General features: G+C 39.3%; 2 protein-coding genes across 2 annotated transcripts; one reads left to right on the top strand and one right to left on the bottom strand.

Moving 5' to 3' along the window:
- LOC109233876 (alkane hydroxylase MAH1-like) lies at positions 3,025-4,813 on the bottom strand. The gene has a single exon (XM_019399728.1). The coding sequence runs from the start codon at positions 4,747-4,749 to the stop codon at positions 3,187-3,189; it is 1,563 nt and encodes a 520-aa protein (XP_019255273.1). The 5' UTR covers positions 4,750-4,813; the 3' UTR covers positions 3,025-3,186.
- On the top strand, positions 13,433-15,157 carry LOC109233643. The gene has a single exon (XM_019399519.1). The coding sequence runs from the start codon at positions 13,433-13,435 to the stop codon at positions 15,155-15,157; it is 1,725 nt and encodes a 574-aa protein (XP_019255064.1).

The following is a 17,679-nucleotide window of genomic DNA, read 5'->3' as shown; positions in this document are numbered from 1 at the left end:
AAATGACTCATGTTATAACATGAAAGGTGGAAATCATTTAAGAAATGATTAAAAGTTTCTTCTTAAGTCCAAAGCTTGCATTAGTCACAAAATAGATGGAATTCACAAGTTTGAAAAGCCATAAAGGCTCTAACGTATTGCTTCTGCTTCAGTAACAACCTTGAAAGGTTGTTATAAAATTAACAAAGTGAGCATATGAAATTTTCTACAAAAATTCGTACGAGATTTCACAAGGTCATATCAATGGGATTTTGAGATTCTAAGAGAATACGGTACAATCTTTCTCAAGAATAACATACAGATTTTTACCTATTCTGATCTTGCCGTCACGTGTTAGTCGAAATTAACGTGTGTTAGAGGAATTGTCAAGAGAATCGACTCAGGTATGTTAGGCTATCCCTTCTTTCTTTTTGGCATGATCCATACGATACAAACGAAACGAGCGAATGCACAATTTTCGTAAATGAGTCTATTCATAGAAATATTAGAGATGCTTATGTTCTTGATTCCCCATGTGTCATATTATTCTATCATCTATTCATGGGTCTCAGAAAATACGTAAGTTGATGAAGTTTACTTTAAGGTATTATTCAAAGTCAAAATGGTCTTACGACACTCCGAAAGATTTTATTGACGCACTTCTCATGCATTGCATTCATGTACATTGACCCATGACCAGATGGCGTTATATATGTATAGTATATGTATATGGGATATTGGAAAAAGGTTACGGCGTTATATGCGCACCACCACCTGATCAGTTGGTATACGTTGATGATTTGCCCACAGTGGTTGAAATGATATGACGGGATGCCCTTAGAGGCTTGATGATGTTATGAACGCATATACCCATGCATGGTATGACATTTATACGCACATGCATGACATTATAAAAATAAAATGATTCACAGAGCTATGCAAAAGTACATGTCGAGTATTTTACTCCATGTTTCTCTGATTTCTATTATTTACTTATTTTCAATCCTTACATACTCGGTACATTATTTGTACCGACGTTCCTTTAGCCTGGGGACGCTGCGTTTCATGCAGGTCCCGATAGACAGTTCGAGAGCCCTCCAAGTAGGCTATCAGCTCAGCGGAAGATGTTGGTGCGCTCCATTTGCTTCGGAGTTGCTTGTTTGGTTAGTATGATTTAGATGTGTATTGTTTGGTATGGCGGGACTCTGTCCCGATCTTTATGAAAATTATGTATTCTTAGAGGCTTGTAGACAGATGTCATGTACGTAAAAGATTGTATGGCCTTGTCCGTATATGTTCAGTGTACGGGTGATTATTTTGGCCTTATAGGCCCGTATGTCTTATGTATAAGTTGGTATCACATGTTGTATTCTACTTATCTCACAGCAGCCTTCCGGCTCAGTTATCTATGATAGTATGACATAAAAAAATATGTTATGTTGGTACTCGGTTCAGTAAGGTACCGGGTGCTCGTCGCGGCCCATCGGTTTGGCTCGTGACAAACGCTATATGTATCTCTCATGAAGATCGCACTCAAAGCCCTCTACTTCAGGTGTGCCTTCTCTGTCTCTTTCATCTCTTCAGGAAAATCCTCATCAATTGCCTTCCATAACCCTTGTAACACCAGTGACGATTTCATCCTAATCTTCCAAAGACTGAAAGTAGATCCCCCGTCAAATTTCTCTACTTCGTACTTTATTGAAGATGATGAAGACATCTTACCCTAGATTATATGTAGAAATACGAACCTTGCTCTGATACCGATTGTTGCGGAAGATCATGGGTTAACTAGCACACAATCACATACAAAGCAAATAGAGAAGAAAAATCGACAGAAGGATTTAACGAGGTTCGGCTAAGCCTATTCCTCAGGGCAAAAGCAGAGAGAGTTTTTCACTATGAATGTGAAGAAAAACACAATACCATCTATAAAATCCCCAACTACAACCCATATATATAGATCCCAAATAGTCCCAAACCTATAAGAGAAAGGTTTCCCAATTTGATAAAGACTATAGGTTTTCTTTTCCCAAATCTATTAGGACAGTAGGTTTTTCTAAACCTATAGGGATTGTGGGTTTCCTACGAATACAAGGAAATAATTCAAGCCACAAAATAACACTAATTAAATGACATATTTGTCCAACATAAAATTTATTCTTAAACGATTAAAAAAGCGAACCACATTTTGGCAAGAGACTGCTTTTATTTCATGACTTTGTGTTGGGATCTTTTTGCTAGTCGTCGGCAGCAATGCAGTCTCACTAGATTTCTTAAGGTTTGTAAACTATTCGGAGTTCGCCTCGTCTTTTATTTCATGTGTTTCCAGATTTTGCTGACGTCGATTAGCATATATTATGCTCTAGTATATTTTTTTTATCCTGATGTTACTATCAGAAACGAAGTCGGAATTTGAACTTTATGAAGTTGTGATTGTAATTGTGTTTATTTATTAGGTTCTAAATTAGTAGGTTTCAAATCTTGACTCCACTTCAAATAGTAATTTAAAACTATTCCACTTTGTTTAGTTTTTGCTTCATTATAGTGATGCATGTATTGCAAAAGTTAACTTGTAATCTTGTAAGGTGATGCTTGTGTTCCTTCAAATTTGTCTCTCATTGATAGGCAGAATTGTTAGACTAAAGCAGGAGGTCAAAATGGTACGAATTACAGTCTAAATAGGAATTTCTATTTCTTTCACTTTGAATTATCAAGACTCCTTTCCATTTTTCCATTTTCTAAAATTTCAAAAGATTTAAGAGTTTGGGGTTAAAAAGGGTACGATGTTACAAAATGCATAGCAGTATAAGGGTGGTTTTAGGTGAACAAGATGCCGTTGATAGTGACAATGGAAATTCAATTTGTATTAAATTAGCAAGATTGTTCCTTATATTCTAAAAACTACATGACTAAAATTACGACAACATTTTGTATCTTGACAAAAGTAGGGACTGACGGGTATACCTTGACAAAAGAAAGCACACAGCTTTCGAACATATAGCAGAATGTGGACATTTTCAACGCAATAAACAAACTTCAAGCAGATTAAGAAAGAGAACATCTTCATTTGAGTTCTCTAAAATAGTTCAAGATTATAAGGGTGTGAAATCAACAACAAAAATAAAAAAAGGGACAAGAATACACAAACATACAGCATCAGTTTAACATTTTATTTTGATTAAGGTACTTCAATTTATGAATGGACACTTAGCTGGACCGAAGAGGAACCCTATTAACGAGCCTAACTTTCAGACCATTTTTCATTTGAAGGACAATAGAATCACTTGGAGAAATGGTTTGAGCTTCCATTAGTTGGACATGGTAATTTTGTATGATTGTGGCTGCCACCATTTTCATCTGAATGAATCCCATTTCTCTCCCTAAACAAGTCCTTGGACCAGCATTAAATGCTGGGAATTTAAAAGATGGCTCAGGTTTAATCTTTCCTAGTTCTGAAATCCATCTCTCGGGCTTGAATTCTAAGCAATCTTTTCCCCATATACTCTCTATTCTACCCATTGTATAAAAGGATAGCACAATTCTCGTGTTTGGACTGACACGGTGACCACTCGGAAGAATGTCATAATCAAGTGGAACTTTATGCTCAATTGAAACTGGTGGAAATAGCCGAAGAGCTTCGCACAACGCACCATGTAAATAAACGAGTTTTCGTGACTCTTCTACGTTGAAAAACTTGAGGTTATCATCTTCTTTTATTGGATGCAATTGCTTTTGAATTTCTTTTCTAATCCTTGTCTCTGCTAAGGGATTTTTGGCTAAGAGCCAGAAAAGCCAAGTGAGAGTTGTACTTGTGGTGTCTCTCCCAGCAAATATCAAACTCAAGAAAGTGTCCCTTAAAAATTCTTGTATATTGCTCGAATCTCGATTGTTCCATTGATAGTATGCTTGTACGTAGGCAGCGAATATATCGAAGTCCTTGTCTTTGATTACTTTGTTCATCAACTCTTGTTGCTTACGTGAAATGCGAGGATATAGAAACTGATCAAAAGCTTCTTGTGCTTGAATGAGCTTCTTTTCTTTACCAATTTGAAGCCATTTTTGTAATTTCCAGCAGATTTCTGGCAATATATGTCGATAAAAAATTGCATACATAGCGTCGTTGAATGCCTTTTCGCATGGAACATGAGGCAAACCAATGGATAAACTTCTTGGATTATGGTCAAGTAACAGTTTGATAATAGCATCGAAACTGTATCTTTGAAAAATATCTTGCAAATCGAATGGGGTGCCTTGTCTAGCAAAATCATCAAGAATTGGTAGAAGCCCTTTTTCAATAGTGTCCCACGTGTTCCTCTCTAATAAAATTTGGAACTTGGGATGACTCGTTAAGGACATAGTGGTCTTCCTATGAATCTCCCATAGCTCATAATCAACATTAAAAATCCCATTTCCTAATATATCGAATATTTTACGGTACTCAAGCCCCTTTGGATAGTTTGAGAAATTTCTACTAAGGATATGGTGGATATTTGCAGGATCGCTAGTAATTAACATATTCAAGTTGGCAAGAACAGGACCGTGAAACTCAACTGTGCCCATAGTTTCTATAAGAACATCAGTTGCAAATTCATGGACACGATGAGCATTTTGAATAAGCCCAGGTAACATTCCAATGAGAGGCCAATTTGTTGGCACTGAGGTTTTGCACCATCTACTTGTAAGGTACCATGTAGAATAAGTGAAACATATGATAATAATGAAGAGGGAAAGAGAAAATTCAAGGACATTCATTGGAAAAGATATGAACATGAGAGAGAGAGAGAGAACTTGTTTAAGTTCAGTCCTATATCTTTTATTCTGAAGGGAAGGAACCATACGTTTTATAAAGAAAGTCGTAATTTAGATATAATAAGTTTATATAAAAGATTAAAGTGGTAAGTTGGGAAACTTGTTTTCAAATAGATTAATCTTCAATCTTCGAAACATATGAAATGATCAACAGCATAAATATATTCTTTGAGTTAGAAAAGAAAAAGTTATACTTCAAAAGTATTTATTAAATAAAAAGACTTGGCCTCGTAAAGATATGGAACATGTACGCCGCAAGGGACTCATGTAATGTGCATCCTAATTCACGGCCAAGCAAATTACCAAATACCGAAGAAAACTATAAAATAGAGCCATCAGTTAGCCATTTACCACACCCATCATCAAATCTTTGTTTACTCGTAAAATGCTACAGTTGAATTTATAGCGTGATTTATAGAAAAGAGAATAGATTTGATCCCAAAATGACAAATAAATTAAATAAAATGCAAGACTTAACGTTAAAATCGAGATTGAATAGTAGATAGATTGGCTCCGGGAGTAAGGCTTTCGAAGGCAACAATAAGAATAACGTTAGATAGAAAATAATATATTATATAGCTTGGAATAATATTTAGCATAAGTTTGTCAGAGTTTTCGTGTGTTACAATTATAGTTATACCTAGGGAGCAAGATCCTTTCTTAAATGACAATAATGGGGGCCATTGATGAATATGTAACGGCAGGTCATGAATGCCAAAATTCTCTATAACTGGTGTGCATTTAATACTGAGGAATATTCTTCATTGCATGTCATCTGGTGATAAATATTTGTTTGCTTTCGTTGATAATGTTCCCTTCCGGGTCTACCCGATGCCAATCGAAGTTATTGTCCATGGGCTTGATTTTCATTCGCTTCGTCTTCCATCAGCCCCAGTTCCACATATCACTCTATTATTCGAGTATTTATTGTGAACCGATTTCACCCCCATACAAATAGCCCCCCTGCTTTCTGGTGGAGCATCTTTGTGTCACCAGGAAGTTGGTGAAGATTCCTTTCTTGGCGGAAAATTTTTTGAACCCTTATGAAAAGTTTCTGATGCTTGATAAGACGCACATCTCTTCGCATTTAATAACCCGAACACGTGTTACTCCACGATTTAGCAATATTTTTGCCAGTTCTCGAGATAATCATGGCCACGATTTTAGCCGCATATTCCTTTACTTATACGTCTCATTCTTATTTGTTTACACTTAACAATTGTACAGAATCTCTCAACTTCTTTGAATTCAACTCCTTTCTTCTATTATCTTTCTATAATCTTCGCAAAGAACTCTTAATTATCACCTTCTGCTGATCATGATTTCTTTCACTAACTCTTCCAAGAACTCTAGTCTTCTCTTCGTCAGAGGCATGAAGAGAAGCAAATACAAAGAAATTAATGTTGATGCTGACCCTCCTACGGTGAGTACCATCATCCCCAAATATCTCAACACACCAAGGACTTTGAAGAGAACTTCCCTTGTTCGCGCTCTCGCACTTGGGTTGTTGGCAAATATCGTTCTTCTATTAACCCTTCTAGCATTCCTGCTATGAAGAAGGAATGTGATTACCATGACTTGAATATCATTGCTCCCGATCTGGTGGATCGAGTAACCTTCACTAAGAAGGGCTTCACGTACTTTTACACATACCCATTCACTTTGGGTGCATTTTCTTTGAGTGAGGAACTTGACCTCGTGATTTTGGAGTTGTGCCACCGACACTAGGTTTCTTTGGCATAGGTGGGCCCTTTGGTGTGGCGAACGGTGGCCTGTGCGGCAGTTTTTCAAGGAAACGAAGGAGGACCCCAACTTGGCTTGTTTGATGAACCACTACTCCCCAGAGATTTTCTGTAGGGGGGGGGGGGGGTTAATAAATTTCAGCAAACGTGGGCACCATGCTTTGCTCACCAGCATGGATGATGACAACGATCGTGGCTGGATAGAGTGGTTTGTTTTCATTGTCACCAGGGATATTATCCTGGCTACAACTCCTCCTTTCCCTGAATCATCGACTCGTACACGTAATTTTTAAAGTCTATCTCTTTTTTTTGAAAAAAGGTTATTTCATGTCGCTGTTAATCCTTCTTCTTTCATTATTTCAGTAACTCGGTGGACGCCACCAAGCGTTGAATACCTGGACTGGTGGGTTCAGAAAATTCTGGACATCAACGCACGAGAGACCCGCCGGTGGAAAAAGTTGGCCCCCAAGTATGGGTGGAAGGCCAAGAATCACGGTAAGCTAATTTTCTCTTCATTTTTTCTTTGTACATAGGAATATTGGATAACCTCACTCCTCTCCTTTTTGTTGGATTCATGTCTCCCGCAGGGTTCTGTTTCCATCCTTGAGGAGGACGTTTTGGTTGATATCGTAGAGGCTGCAAGGTTGCTGAAGGAGGCTCTCACCCGAACAGGCGCCATTGGATCTGCTTCCAGTGCAAGCGCTTCCTCTCGGATTCCTCTGTCGGAGAACAAGTGACCAAAAAGGCGGTGTTCTTCCTCGGCTGAGGGCAAGAATAAAGAAGTTAAGAAAACCACACATGAGCCAGCCGTTGTTATTGGCGATGATGGGGAAGCCAGTGATGAAAGGGCTTGCCTATAAATGCAACAACGACCTTCATCAGCTCAACAAAATGCTCAATTAGAAGAACTTATAACCCCTTCCGAGGATGATGCCCAACCAATCTAGGAGAATTTGACTTACTGAAGAATGCCAATTCTCCCTTTCTAGTTCCAGTTGCTGCTCCCGGTACTATGAGGCCTAGTACCGGGCCTCCTCCGCATTCGGTTGTTGAGTAACCAACAAACAACACTGCCTTTACCGCAGCTGCTTCTCAACCCACAACATCATCAGCTTCATTTCCTACCATGCCGGCCATACTTTCATTGCCAGCAACTGCTACATCAACCCCACCTGCCGCAGACGCTCGAGGGGAGGGTGTCCATCCTCCCTTTTCCCCAGACCATGGGAATTTGGGGCACAACTACCCACCCCATTCTGTAAATCCCTAGAGGAGGAGGAGGAGTGTCTCTGCTCGGTGTCTACTGACAGTCATCCGTTGTCCCGACCGGTGGAACTCACTAATTATCTGAAGCCGCTAGCTTCAAAAAAAGATAAACAGAAAGTACACTCTCTTTCGGGAGAGTGTTTGTTATATAACTCCATGCACAATGCGGTGGAAATACCGAACTTGTTCTTTTATTGCTTGTTTTTTCTTGATTTGTCGTGACATGGTTTTTAAATTTTGTATTTTCTTCACAGACCAACTTCCTTGCTTCGGAGGGCCTTCAAAAATTGATCCTTGATAAAGAAGGGCTCAAACCCGTGCGGGATCAGTTGTTGGTCGAGAAGTGCCAAATTGATGCTCAACTCCAGATGCTGGAAGCAAAAGATGCCAAGGAGAGTGAGTTATAGGCTCGGTTGCAACAGAGTGAACAGGAAGTGACGGACCTCAGCCAAGTAGCATCTTAGCTAAATTTACAGTTTTGAAAAGCTAAGGCTAAATGGGCTGAGGTCCAAGATGTTGTGCTAGCCGCTGCCGAACGCAAATCTTCCTCCATTGAGAGAGTTAATAGCTTGGAGGCAGCCTTGAACTCCAAAGCTCAAGAGGTTGCTGCTGTCGAGGTGAAGTGTGCCCAGATGGAGGATAGGTATTTGAGGATCATGGAACATAATAAAGTTCATATAACCACTATCTGTGATCTTGATCTTAGCCTTAGCGCCACGAGATCCCAGCGGGGTAGCCTTCTGACCGAGGTTGATAGGCTTAAATCAGAACTTCCGTGCCGAGCGGATTCCCTCATCATTGAAAAAACAATTCTATGTATAATATGAGGAGATAAACCTTGGAAGAGGCCAAAGAAGGGCATCATTAATATTGATGATGAGATCGCCAAGGCCCGAGAGTTGGAGTTAACTGCTCGAGTATGCCTCCCGATCAGCTCGATGCAACTGACTCTTCAGGCTCTGATTTCGAGTTCTCAGGAATCAAGGAGGAACTTTAAGAGAATAACAATGAAGGCCAATATCCTGAGCTGGCGGAAGATCCACCTACTTCTCCTAGGGACACTGATGTTTCTATTCCCCCAAGTTATGGGGGCGACGTAGTTTAGCCTTTTTCTTTCTTTTCCTTTGTTGCTTGTTGTATTTTTGTACTTGTGCTTCTTGACACATTTAATGAATAAAAGTTCTTGTCTTTTTAATCATTGCACAAAATTTATTCCTTTTGCATCAAATTAGGTAAGGCTTCGGGTGCATTTTCCCCAATAGCATTTGGGCTGCGGGCATAAACTCTTCCGGAACCAACCATTTACTGTAAAGGTTTCATAATAAAGTTCCCTCTTATTTTTACGGTCATCTTGAAGAGGACGTCTCCTGTTCATTCCGGCACGAGCATTTGAAGTAATTGATTAACTTTCAAATGATAAATTAAATTTATCGGTTGGACAAAAAACAAGATAAAAATAAAAGGACTTTATTTTATTCCTTCTATCTTCAAAAGTACATAAGCATTCATTTTTCTAAAAGAAAAGAAATTGCCTTTACATGTGGCTAATTGGTACAACTTGTTTCTACGGGGCTAATTGTGCAGTCCTCGATCCCAATGAGACATTTTTGTTCCCGGATTTCATAGTCCCGGTTTGTGTGGCGACCGGGTTGTCGTAATCCCATATTATTCTCCCCTAGTGTTCGAATACAAAGAATGCAAATTGAGCTAGATATCACGGCGACTTGTCAGGGGTTCATCCAGTTTGTCACGTGTCTATGCTCCAGAGATATCACGCCGACTTGTCACATGTGCTATACTTTAGCACTATTCAACCAGATGAGAGATTGGGTTATGAGGAGGAGCCAATTACCATTGTTGCTAGACAAGATCGCCAGTTGAGATCCAAGAGAATTTCCACGATAAAGGTTCAGTGGAGGGGCCAACCAGCCAAGGAGGCGACCTGGGAGTCCGAGAAGGACATGTGGAGCAGAATCCACACCTACTCAGCACTTCAGGTATGAATCTAAACCCGTTCGAGGACGTACGTTTGTTTAAGAGATAGAGAATGTAACAACCCGACCGGTCGTTTTGCATTTTTGAACACCGTTCCCCTAATTAAGACTTCCTGTACTTGCTTTTACTAATTTATGACTTGCGGGAATGGTTGGTTCGGGATTTAGAAGAGTTTGGGTTGAAATAGGAACACTTGGTTCCTTTAGGTTGGCCTTAAATTCCAAGTTTGACTTCGGTCAATATTTTGAGTAAACGACCTTGGAATCTGGATTTGATGGTTCAAATAGGTTCGTATGATTATTTTTGACTTGGTCGTATGTTCGAATTGGATTTTGGATGACCCTGGAACGTTTTGGCGCCCAATAGTGAAAGTTGGTTCTTGTTGTTTTTAGAAGTTCTTTAAATTTGGTTCGGAGCAGGTTTGGATATTGAGGTCCGAATTGAATTCCGAGACAGGGAATAGTTCCGTAATGTCAGTTAAGACTTGCACGCAAAATTTGGTGTCATTGTGAGTAGTATAAGTACATTTTGGCAAATTAGAAGTAAATTGGAGAACTTAAAGTTCATAAGTTTGATTCAATTGGTTTTAGGGTGTGATTCTTAGTTTTAATGTTATTTCAGGCGTTCCGACAGTTTGAGCGAGTCCGTTTTATGATTCAAAACTTGTTTGCATGTTCGGGTGGGGCCCCTGATGCCCCGAGCGTCAATCGAACGAAGTTGAGCCAAGTTGAAAGTTTGGAGCAAGAGCTGAAGCTCCATCTGCTGTCATAACCGCACCTATAGTTGGTCAGCCACATGTGCGAGCTCGCAGGCGCGGGTATAGGCTCGCAGATGCAGCCCAAGAAGAGGAGCCCAGGTTCCACAGATGCGGCTCCTTTTTCACAGAAGCGGAAACCCGTCCGCAGGTGCGGCCCCAACCAGCCCAGCCTATTCCGCAGAAGCGGACACTTGGTCCACAGAAGCGGATCCGCATGTATGGCCCATGCACCGTAGGTGTGAAAATCGTTGGGGCAGTGAGGTTCAATTAATACGGGACTTAAGCCATTTTCACTCATTTTCTCTCACTCTTTCGGCGATTATTGGAGCTTTTTGAGAGGGATTTCGACCTAGCTTTTGGAGGTAAGTAATATCTACCTATTGTGAGTTCAATACATTAAATTTTGGTGGATTCCAACATGAAAATTGGTAGAAATCATGAGTTAGATTAAAAAGCTAAGGTTTGACAAGAATGAGATTTTTACCACGAATTTGACTATGAGACTTAGTGATAATCATATATTTATGTTTCTTAGGTTATGGATAACAACTTCCTTTAAAAATTTCTGGAATCCGAGCACGTGGGCCCGGGGGTGAATTTAAGGAATCTTGCCTTTGAGGTTGGGTAATCACTTTAATAGTTATAATATGAACTTTTGGACCTATATAATGATTGGTTTTTACAATATTTGAATAGTTTTCTTCGGCTCCGATTTGAGGGTTTGAGCACATTCTTGAGTTTGGAAGTAGGCTTTTAAGCGAGGTAAGTCTCTTTTCTAACCTTGTAAGAGGGAAATTTCCCCATAGGTAAACTTAATTAATATGTGATTATTTATGGGGGCTATGTATGCACGAACTGACGAGAGTCCGTATGTAGCTTCTATTTCTATTATGTCCGGGTAGTTTTAGGTTTACACCATGCTTTGTTGACACTATTATTTAATTATATGTGCTAATTGTAACTAAAGCAATGAAGTTGAGGATTTCTAAGGATTTAAAGGCTTCAAGTTGAATTGTCTTCCTTTTTTTAAAAGAATCAAGAAAGGGTTATGATTTAAATGAAAAAATTTTACTTGACCGCGTCGCACGCATGATCCGCGAGCGAGGAAATTCCTCAAATTTATGTTTAATCGCGTCGCATGTATGATTTGTGAGAGGGGTGAATAGATGCATCTATGGTTCACGTCGTTCGACCCCGACAGTGCACTGTTTACTTTTACGTTGGATGGGGCCGAACGTCCTCGGTGGTATTTTGTGTGTGATAATAGAACTGAAGCTCTTTATAGTTTGTATAATTTGCTGGTTGAAAGTTTACTTGTTTTTAAATGAAATAAGTGCTTTGAATTCATAAATATGATGGAAGGATTTTCCAGTTATTATTATTGTTTTGAGCTTACTGTTATCTACAGACATTATGATTTAAAAATTTGGACTTCATATTATTATATCGTTGGCCCTAGTAAGTGTTGGAGTCGATCCCTCGTCACTACTTCTTCGAGGTTAGACGAGATACTTACTGGTTGCATATTTTTATGTACTCACGCTATACTTTTGTACTTAATTGTACAGGATTTGAGGTAGGTGCATCTGGTCACCATTCCGGCACATAGATCGGATTTCCCTTTCGAGACTTCACAGTGAGCTGCCTTCGGAGCCGTCCTGCAGCAGCAGCTGGAGTCTTCCTTATATTATATTTTCTGTCTATTTCCTTTGGGACAATAGACTAGTATTCTTTTGTATATTCTACTAGATTTTCTTATACTTGTGATACCAGGTTTTGGCACACACAGTAGTAGACTTATGATTTTTATTACTTACATGATTACTATTCGTATTTATGGCTTCCATTTATTTATGATTAAAATTTGAAACTCCTAATTTTTTTTATCAAATTAGGAGAATTTGTCACTTATTAATTTATTAAAAATGGGAATTCACTAGTTGATCTGTGTTGTCTTGCCTAACAACAGTGTTGGGCGCCCTCACAGCCTATAATAGAATTTGGGTCGTGACACGCTTATTCTTTTGTTTGTGTGTTTAGCCTCAATTAAAATATTCCTTAAATCCAATTTGATCAAGCACGCAACCGTACTAGTTACGGGACTCGGAGAATGCCTAACACCTTCTTCCCGGGTCAAATAAACCCCCTTACCTATAATCTCTGGTACAGTCAGTTTGATTGTGAAATGTGTTGTGACGGAAAATTCTTTTTGTTTTTTAAATGGTGACCTGGCACACCAAAACCAAATTTCAGGTGACGACTCTAAAAAATCCCTCGAAACACAATCTTTTATCACTTTTCAAATTGAAAACCCCTTTGATCTTAAAAACTACTTTTTATTATCTTTAAAGGGGTTAAGAGAATTTTTAACTATTTAAGACTTTGGAATCTGCTTCTTGGACTTTTCTCTCTGCGCACGTTAGATGAGATAACATGCGCCACCACGGGAAATGGGAGGAAGAGGGAGGCCAAGGAAAAACCATACCAAATTGCTAGTAAATGATCGCGGAATCAAGGAAAGTAGCTCAAAGGAACAAGGAAAACAATATGCAAAGGGGAAAATGCAGGAACAGGAACTGGATCTCGACAGTGATTGTGAGCTAAGTTGGCCAGATCTGAGTTTCAATCGTGTTAATTCAGGTACCCCAGTGAATCCCGCTAATCTAGGGATACCCAGGATGAATGTATCGCCAGTTGCCATTGGAGATGCAAGCACTAGCAGAGCAAAACCCAATGAAACAGTAACAAACAGTATTGTAAAGGAGCAGGGCAATGGAACAGTGACTGTAGAGCTGAGGCAGATAAGCAGAACCAGACGAAACCAACCAATTTGGGAATATCATGGGCTGGATTATTGCATGACAACAAATTAGCTGCAAAAGGAATGGATCTAACATATGTTCCACCGGTGATACAAGAGGGTGAAGTAGTAGTACAAATCCTGGAGGAAGATATAGCTGAGGAAAAGCAGAAATGGAATCGAGCTCTAATAATGTATGTAGTTGGAAACACTCCAACTATAGGTGCTGTTGAACGATTTGTTGCTGCTCAATGGGGAAAAGTCAGAAAACCTAAGGTACTATATCATAGTGATCGTTATTTTACAATTTTGTTGAATAGTGTTAAAGAAAGAGATGAAGTGCTGATGAATGGGCCTTATACTATGAACAGTAGACCTGTAATACTAAAAGCTTGGGCTGAGGGTTTTGATTTTAATGAAGAGGTTTTGAAAACTATTCTATTGTGGGTTAAATTCCCAAAACTCCCACTGAACTACTGGAGTAATAAGGCACTTAGCAAAATTGGAAGTGGACTAGGGAAGCCTTTGTATGCTGATACTTGCACAACTGTGGCTGATAGAATTTCCTATGCTAGGGTCCTTATAGAAATGGATATAACTAGAACTCTACCTGGGACAATTAAGCTGATTGACCCTAATGGCAAAGTGATTGAGCAAATGGTACAGTATGACTGGAAGCCCCAATACTGTCAAACTTGTTGTCAAACTGGTCACTCATGCCACAACATGAAAGTTCAGAAGCAAGAGGTGGGGCAGCAAACATATGGAATGCAGAGTCAAGGAAAGATATGGAAAGTTGTAAGAATTTTAGATCCCAAGACTGATAAAATTGATACAAGAGGCAGGTTCCTGGAGCAATTGGAAGAAGATAGTGATGGGATACAAAGCAACAATTCAAAGTATGAGCAATGGCAATTGGCAAAAGGCAAATCTGCTACAAAGAAGAATGGAGATGGAAGGGATGAGATGGAAGTTAACACTGGCAATGCTTTCACAGCTCTGGTAGATACTGCACAAAGACTAGTCCAAATGACAAGGGAGCAAGACAAAGAGAGGGAACAGCCTAGGGATAGAGGCAGAAGGGGTAACACAAATCAAAAAGCTATAATGATGAACATCATAGTGTGGAATGTTAGAGGTATGAATAAGGTGTATAAGCAAAAAGAACTAAAAACATTTATTAGGGAGAATAAGGTAGTGCTTATAGCAGTCCTGGAGAATAGAGTTAAAGAAACAAAGGCAGAAAGTATCATAAAGAAGATATTCAATAACTGGAGATGGATAGCAAATTACTCACAGGCTCCACGTGGTAGAATATGGATTGCTTGGGATCAAAAAAAGGTAGACTTTGAAGGGTATAAAATGCACCAACAATACATAATAGGGGAAGTCACAGAGAGGCAAAATGGCAATAAATTCAGATTTGGTGCTGTCTACGGAATGCATACAATACAAGATAGGAAAAGACTATGGGAAGATATGGAAAAAGCAATAGTTGGTGCTACTGATCCTTGTGTGCTAATGGGAGATTACAATACCATCTTGACTAGTGAAGATAGGGCTCAAGGAACACAAGTACAGGAATTTGAAGTAAAAGACTTCAAAGTTTTCATCTGGAGAAATGGACTAACTGAATTAAAGAGAGTAGGTAGAAAGTATACGTGGACTAATAACCATGTCCATAGTAAAATTGATAGAATTCTTGTTAATGCTGCCCGGATCCAAAAATGGCCTGTAATGGAAGGAAGGGCATTGCAGCCTGGGTTCTCAGATCATTGTCCATTAAGTCTACCAATGGACTATGAGTAACAGAATGGTGGGAGACCTTTCAAGTTCTTTAATTGTATAGCACAACATAAAGGATTTGAGGGAGCTGTATATGAATGCTGGAGAAAAAGAGAAGAAGGAAAAACAATGAACAGAGTATGGAGGAAACTCAAGATGCTATAGAGCAAACTGAAGCAGATGAATAGACAAGAATTTAACAATACTGTGCAAAGAATCCAAGAAGCAAGACTAAAATTGGAGGAGATTCAGAAGCAAATGGATGTACCTGGCTGCAGTACAGAAGGCATAACACAAGAAAAAGAAGCAAGGAAGGAGCTAGCTAAATGGAATGAAATTGAAGAAAGCATCATGAGGCAAAAGTCAAGGATCAAATGGCTCAAATTGGGAGATGCAAACACAGCATATTTCCATGCTTGTACTAAGAGTAAACAAGCCACTAACCATATAGGTTGTTTGTATAATAATGCAGGTCAGCTATAGATGTGGAAGATGAGATCCTAAACTTCTACAAAAATCTACTGGGAACAGCAGCAGTACAATTGCCAGCAGTAAACATAGAAGTAATGAAGCAGGGGAACAACCTGAATAGACAGCAACAATTGAATCTGATAAGGCAAGTAACCGAAGAGGAGGTTAAACAAGCACTTCAGAGTATTGATGACAACAAAGCTCCAGGTTGTGATGGATATAATGCTTTTTTCTACAAGAAAGCATGGCATATAATACGCAAGGAGGTGACTCAAGCAGTATTGCAATTTTTTGACAATCCATAAATGTGTAAGCAAATCAACTGTACTACTATAACTCTAGTCCCAAAAGTGAAAAATCCCAATAATATCAAAGAGTTTCGACCTATATCATGTTGCACTTTTCTGTACAAGATCATATCCAAAATCTTAACAAATAGATTGCAGGAAGTCTTGCCAGAGGTGATAGATAAATGTCAAACAACCTTTGTACCAGGAAGAGTGATCACGGATAATATTATAATGAGCCATGAATTGATTAAAGGATATGGAAGGAAGAATACATCACCCAGATGTATGCTCAAGATAGATATGCAGAAGGCCTATGGTTCAGTAGAATGGGTTTATGTGGAGCAAGTAATGAGGCAGCTGGGAATTCCAGAAAAATATGTAACTTGGGTGATGGCATGCATAAGCACAGTATCTTACTCAATCATTGTAAATGGGAAGCCAATCAAACCATTTGAAGCAAAGAGAAGGCTAAGGCAAGGAGATCCACTCTCACCAATGCTTTTTGTCATAGCAATGGAGTACCTGTGTAGATTACTCAAACAACTAGGAAACAACAAAAACTTCAAGTTCCATCCAAGGTGTGCTAAACTGAATCTCATACAATTAGGATTTGCTGATGACCTTCTGTTATTCTGCAAGGGAGAGGAGAAATCTGTGGTGGAAATTCACAATCAGTTTCAAAGATTCTCCAAAGCTTCTGGACTAGTAGAAAACACAAATAAGACCAGTGTATACTTTGGTGGAGTTGACAACCGGGTGCAGCAAAGAATTCTAGAAATACTAGGATATACTAAAGGTGAGCTACCCTTTAGATATCTTGGTGTCCCATTGAGTACAAAGAGACTGTCAATAGTCCAATGTGAGCCCTTGATTGACACGATGCTGAGTAGAGTGCAATGCTGGACAGCCAAGTTACTATCTTATGCAGGGAGAGCAACATTGATCAAAAGCGTATTGGGAACACTTCTAAATTTCTAGGAACAAGTCTTCACACTACCAAAGAAGATTATACAATTCATTGAGACAATATGCAGGAGATTTCTATGGACTGGGAATGCTGAACCAACAAGAAAGGCACTGATTGCTTGGGACAAATTATGTGTGCCTAAATCAGCAGGGGGACTAAACTTCATCAACATAGAGATATGGAACAAAGCAACTATTTGTAAATTGTTATGGAATATATGTAAAAAGAAGGAGAAAATGTGGGTGCAATGGGTTCATACGTATTATATAAAAGGGAGCAGTATTTGGGACACAAAGCCTAGGAATGCATCCTGGGTAATACAGAAGATTTTCAAGGCAAAGGAGCACTTTCAAGAGGCAGGATACTCAGAAGAAGATGTGAAGCAGCTAGATAGGTTCTCCACCAAGCAGCTGTACAAAAGACTACAAGGGGACTTCCAAAAGGTGCCATGGAGAGGACTAGTATGCAATAACAATGGGATGCCTAAATGGATTTTCATCCTAAGGTTTGCAATCCTATACAGACTAGCTACCAAGGAAAGACTTGCTAGATGGGGTACAATGGATGAAACAGTATGTTCACTATGTCAGCGAAGAAATGAAACAGTTCAACATCTTTTCTTTGAATGTGATGTAACATGGGAACTATGGCAGAAACTGTTACAGTGGCAAGGGATCGTGAGAAGGAAAAAAACAATGGCATGAAGAAATACAATGGGCAGTGGAGAAAGCAGCAGGAAAGAGTGCTGGAGCTGAGTTATACATAATCACTTTGGCTGCAGCTGTTTATCATGTCTGGCAGGTTAGGAATAAGAGTAT

This window comes from Nicotiana attenuata, chromosome 10 (assembly GCF_001879085.1).
Source record: "Nicotiana attenuata strain UT chromosome 10, NIATTr2, whole genome shotgun sequence".
Taxonomy (NCBI): Eukaryota; Viridiplantae; Streptophyta; class Magnoliopsida; order Solanales; family Solanaceae; genus Nicotiana; species Nicotiana attenuata.
The sequence above is the reverse complement of the archived record's forward strand: the minus strand, read 5'-3'. Positions and strand labels throughout refer to the sequence as shown.